The sequence below is a fragment of the Carlito syrichta genome, unplaced genomic scaffold (genome assembly GCF_000164805.1).
Source record: "Carlito syrichta isolate Samal-C Ts95f unplaced genomic scaffold, Tarsius_syrichta-2.0.1 Scaffold303965, whole genome shotgun sequence".
NCBI classification, from domain to species: Eukaryota; Metazoa; Chordata; class Mammalia; order Primates; family Tarsiidae; genus Carlito; species Carlito syrichta.
The window spans coordinates 455,949-461,488 of NW_007248061.1; the positions used below are offsets into that span (position 1 = coordinate 455,949).

General features: G+C 36.2%; 1 protein-coding gene across 1 annotated transcript in view; it reads left to right on the forward strand.

Annotated features, from left to right (window-relative positions):
* The window catches only part of RYR2 (ryanodine receptor 2), a gene marked incomplete at its 3' end in the record, with an annotated part of 448,211 nt that extends 445,732 nt beyond the window's left edge, over positions 1–2,479 (forward strand). Inside the window, exons 72-73 of the mRNA XM_008059232.1 lie at positions 1,170–1,340; positions 2,420–2,479. Coding sequence (XP_008057423.1) covers positions 1,170–1,340; positions 2,420–2,479 — 231 coding nt within the window. The remainder of the gene's footprint in view (positions 1–1,169; positions 1,341–2,419) is intronic.
* Positions 2,480–5,540: the final 3,061 nt, after the last annotated feature.

Below are 5,540 nucleotides of genomic sequence, written 5' to 3' on the forward strand. Positions count from 1 at the left end.
GGGCTCAGACAATCCACTCGCCTCAGCCTCCCAAAGGCGCGGGATTATAGGCTGAGCCACTGAGCCCAGACAGGACCAATTTTTAAATTTTGACATTAGAACATGCCCTCTTAATGGAAAGAAAAATACTCATTACCCAGTGAAAATTAGACTCTGTTATTTCAAGTGACCCTGTGGCATCAGCTTAAACCTCAGAAATATCACAGGAGAGCCCTGAAGTAGCATAGCAGTTTTCAATTGTAAACTAGTTATCTAGATAGTCTTGAATATTTATGAAACACTGTTTAGTATAATACTTCTGTTTCCAGTAGAGAGGAATTGAGGTTCTGTGGAGACAAAGTGCAGGTTATATAAAAGTAAATTTATCCTATAACCATTTTATACATACTATTATACACAAACACACTGTATATATGTATGTATGTGTGTGTGTATATATATATATGTATATGTATGCATTTTTTCAAAGCAAGCATTTGTCATAACAAAAATAAACCCTTTATTCTTAAATTTCTTTCTTAAGCATTGAACATTAGAAAACTTACACTACCTGCCGGGCTCGGTGGCTCAGCCTGTAATCCTGTACCTTTGGGAGGCTGAGGTGAGTGGATTGCCTGAGCCCGCAGGTTCGAGACCCGCCTGGGCAGCGAGACCTCATCTCTACAATAAATCAAAAAAATCAGCCGGGCGTGGTAGCGTGCACCTGTAATTCTGGCTACTCGGAAGGCTGAGGCGGAAGGATCGCCGGAGCCCAGTGGGTCGAGGCTGCAGTGGCCGGGAGCGGCCAGGGCACTCCAGTCTGGGTGACAGAGTGAGACTCCAACTCAAAAAAAAAAAAAAAAAAAGAAAACATACAATACCTGAAATTACCATAAGATTTCTCCTATCTTCATCTGCTTCCCTAAAATTATAGTGTTCATTTTTATTCTAAAACTTACATGGGAATGAATTCTAATGACCCGAATCTGAGAGTAAGACTTAAAATTAACAAAAGGCGCTAAGAAGAAAAGAAATAAATATAAATTCTTAGATTTTCAAAGATAGGATTTTCCAGATGGGGGCCTGTAGAAAATGAGGGCGACAAAGCGACCAGTCAAGTTAGAGAAGAGCCATAGTTCTGAATGTGAGAAAGGTGGGCGCAGATCCTAGCAGTTCTCTTTGTTCCACAGGCAGCTGTTTCTGATCAAGAAAGAAAGAAAATGAAGCGCAAAGGGGATCGGTATTCTATGCAGACCTCTCTTATTGTAGCAGCTCTGAAGCGGTTACTGCCCATCGGGTTGAACATCTGTGCCCCTGGGGATCAGGAGCTCATTGCTCTGGCCAAAAATCGATTTAGTTTGGTAAGTCTTCTCATCCCGGTGATAATGATCGTCCAACCTCCAGACCCTCAAGTGTTTGACTCCTTTGTGTCACTGTCCTATGTCAATATTTCATTTGTGTTAAATGTTTTATTAAGCAGTTTTTCCAACACACAGTCCCCAAGATTCAAATACAAAGACTGTCTTTTTTTTTCAGACTATTTTTATTTCTAAGGTCTGTTAATCACCTCGAGGGCACATTCAGAAACCAAACAGAAAAAGACACAAATGAATCTCTGATAGTAAAAAAGAAAAGAAAAAAAGAAAAAAGAAAAAAAATTGGGCTTCATATGAACTCTTATATAAAATTTTTGGTGGGAGATATATTTAAGTTTATGAAAGGTGATTTTTCAGTGTTAGAAACATAACATATTATGCCAATTGTGACTAGAGAAGGTGTAGATTTTGAATTGGCCGTTCTTTTCCTTTGCAAGCATCAAGGTTTAAGTTCTCAACATTTCTTTATGTCATAGCCTTGAAGATGAGGGTGCCATCTTTCAAAAATACACACTGGCAATACTATTTTATATTTATGTAAATTGGAGGACATATTCTCTCTATCCCCATTGCACAAAGAATGAAGCACCTCTCTGAATATCCAGGGTTTGATACCCTAAAATGAATGAATTGGGGGGTAGTTGTGGGAGTGGGCTGCATTGATGTAACACTTGGCTGTTGACTAATACTTGATTCTCAGAGATGTGTTCCTTGCTATTCCCAGACCATGGAGGATGTTACTGAGGGCTAAAATAACTTTGTGGAGATTTGGGAGAATGCTGGAGATATACTTCTATTTGAGCCCAAGGAAGCGATGCAACTCCCTCCTCCTTGTTATGAATTGGAGGCTTAATTCCATTGAGTTTTAATAGTTACTATAGAGTGAAAGTAGGTTGTTGTCGTGTTTCAAGCTGAAGCAGTAGCAAGAAATTATCTGCAGGGGAACGCCCAAAATTTGTGGTGTAAATTTTGATGGAGATATTTGTCAGCTGTATTTGTTTCTATTGACTTGTGACAGTTGATGCATTTAAGACTCCTTGTAGGTAACATGTATTTCTTGACAGAAAGATACTGAGGATGAAGTACGAGATATAATCCGCAGTAATATTCATTTACAAGGCAAGGTAAGCCAAATTTTATTCTTAAAGCACATTTAGTATCTATATGTTTATCTCTGTTTAGAATAACACTACATATAATGTCACTTTAGCGATTATGATAATGAAAATACATTATGTTAATGTCAGAGTCTACCTGCTAGGCCTTTTGTGTTAAAAACTCTACAGATAATTAATGACTTATTTTTAGCTGAGATCAAGAATCTTTTGGACACAGACACAGGTGTCTAAAATAAATTATTATTTTACACCAAGTAGTCAGAAATTAAGTGTATATTTAAAAATCATTTGTATATAGGAGATACTAAAAATTGTGGCAGTAATAAATGAATTTACCCAAGGAGAGAGATATACATTTAGAATTTTAAAAAACATGGATGGGAACCAATATAACACCTAATTTTTAATGATATGTGAAAAACTTGTTAGAAGTAGTTTTTGCAGTTCAGTGAGCAGTTATCATTTGGAAATTTTTTCATACCGATGAATAAATTATTAATTTCTTACAGATCCTGTCATGTAATTTAAGAAGTCAGATTATTATTTTGACTCAGCCCATTTGCTTCTATTTCAGTGTCCCTTCTGAGGAATGTTTTTAAACCATGAAAATGTTTAAATGTCAAAATGTAGTAACAACACTATAATATATGCCTTTCTTGATATTGAAATGTCTCTCTCCAAAGATCCAAACTATATTCTTTTTTACTTAGCATTTTAGAGTATAATATAAAAACAAGACATGCCTTTACCATATTCTTAACGAACAAATATTTATTTAGAGTAAATTTCTTTATGTGAGCTGTGATGTGTACTCAGTCATACATTTAGTAATAACTCTTCCAGAATAGGAGATTGATTACTGTTAGAGTGTGATCTTTTTTCAGGTAGCAGAAAGATTTTGAACATTTTTTAAAATGTTCATAAAGCCTCTAGTTGAAACTCAAGCGGAGAGTTTACAAACTTTTTAGGAAACACTATATGTTTTTACATTCATGTGTGTTTGAGATTATGTGCTCCCTGGAAGGATCCCAGGGATTCCCTTGGGACCCCAGACCACACTTGGAGGACCACTGGTCTGGTACAAACACTATTTAAAGACAGGAAATGCTCAGTACCTCTCCAGAAGGGGGTCTGTGCCAATCCCAGGAGATGGTCAGATAAAGGTGGTTATGACTTGGATAAGAAGAAAGAAATTCTTTTGTTTTATTCTAGAGGTCGCTTGTAGGAATACTGTGGACAATTTAGATTATATATTGGGGAGAGAGGAAAAAAAACAAAAAGGAAACAAAAAAGGAAATATTTATAGTTAATATTTATGGTTAATATATTTCCAAATAAGTGAGGGCTGAAAATAAAGAAATAATGATAATACATTCATTTTGACATTTTATTCTGTACTTTCTTATGATACAGTTAAGTGTGGATATTATAGAGATATGCAGACTTGTAAAAATTAATTATTTTATTCCCTAATCTTTCTTGAATACATTTTCTTGAAATCTCACAGCTGGTCTTTCTAAGGTTGGAGGAATAATTTTATGTTAGAGGAAATAAAGATTCTACCTTATTAAAATATTTATGAATTAAATTGAACTAAGAATGCTGGTTAAAATGTGAACATACCAAGCACAGTCCTCAGATGAAGAAAAGTATATGGAGGAAAGCATTTTGTAGATCTTGTGTTTACAAGTCATTCGTGTACAAAGCTCTATTTTTCTGTTTGCCTCTAGATGAAAGTTATTTTTGACATTGCAAACTTTGCTTTCTCAGGCTGGGGACTGTAAAGTTGTTATCCATTTATAACATCTGCTTTATAACACTCCTTCTCCCATTTTTAACAGAGGTTCTAAAGTGGAAGAAAAAGATAAGGGGATTACTTTACCCATTTTTAATGACAAACTTATTCTATATTATTTCTTTGAAGTGGCATGTGGTACCCCATTAAAATGATTATATTGTCAGTTTCTGTGACTTATAATAATGTTTCTTAAAAACATGAAGACGATAGACGGGGCAAGATGGCGACGGCATAGGTGAACTTGTGAGATTCTCTGAACGGACCAAGACTGCAAACTGCTGAATAGACAGACTGTAAAGCAGAGGGAAAAGTGAACAAAACCAGAAGATCCTCATAAGGAAGAACAGGTCATTGCAGAAGAGAAATAAAAGCAACCCCACCTTCCCTCAAAAACAGAATTGAAGAGGGGGAGGGAAAGGGGTAAAGGGAGAAAAATCTACAGAAATGAAGAAAAACCAAAAGAAGAGTATGGGTCTCTCCCAGACGCCTGGGAGAGCAGACACTGAGAAAATTGACTTTGGAATACAAACAATGAAAAGTCCCCAGAATGAAGGGTCTCAAAATGCAAATGTAGATATCAAAACAATAATGGAGAGACTAAAAAGAATTGAGGAGACACAAGAAGAAACTATGAAGGAGCTGATATCTGAGATAACAGTAATAAAGAATACTGTGAATGAAATAAATAACAAATTGATAAGCATGGAAAGCAGAATTACCCAAGCAGAAGAAAGAATCTCAGAGCTTGAGGACCAAAATATAGAAATAACCCAAACTCTTAAAAACACAGAAAATAAGCTAAAAAAGACAGAACAAAACCTTCAAGAGATGAGTGACTACCTCAAGAGGCCTAACCTAAGAATAATCGGACTCCCTGAGGCAGAAAGAGAAACACAGACCACATTGGAACAAACTTTCCACGAGATCATTCAAGAAAATTTCCCTCATCTAATCAGTGATACAAAAATTCAAACACAAGAGATTCAGAGAACCCCCGCTAGACAACAAATGAGAAGACCAACTCCTAGACACATAATAATTCGCCTAAATAAAGTAGGCACAAAAGAAAAAATCCTAAAGGCAGCAAGAGAAAAAGGCCAGATCACCCACCATGGAAGACCAATCAGAATAGCAGCAGATTTATCTGCAGAAACCCTGCAGGCTAGGAGAGCTTGGAGCCCTATCTTCAAAGTCCTAAAGGATAAACAATTTCAACCAAGAATAACCTACCCAGCCAAGCTAAGCTTCATCAGTGAGGGAGAATTAAAA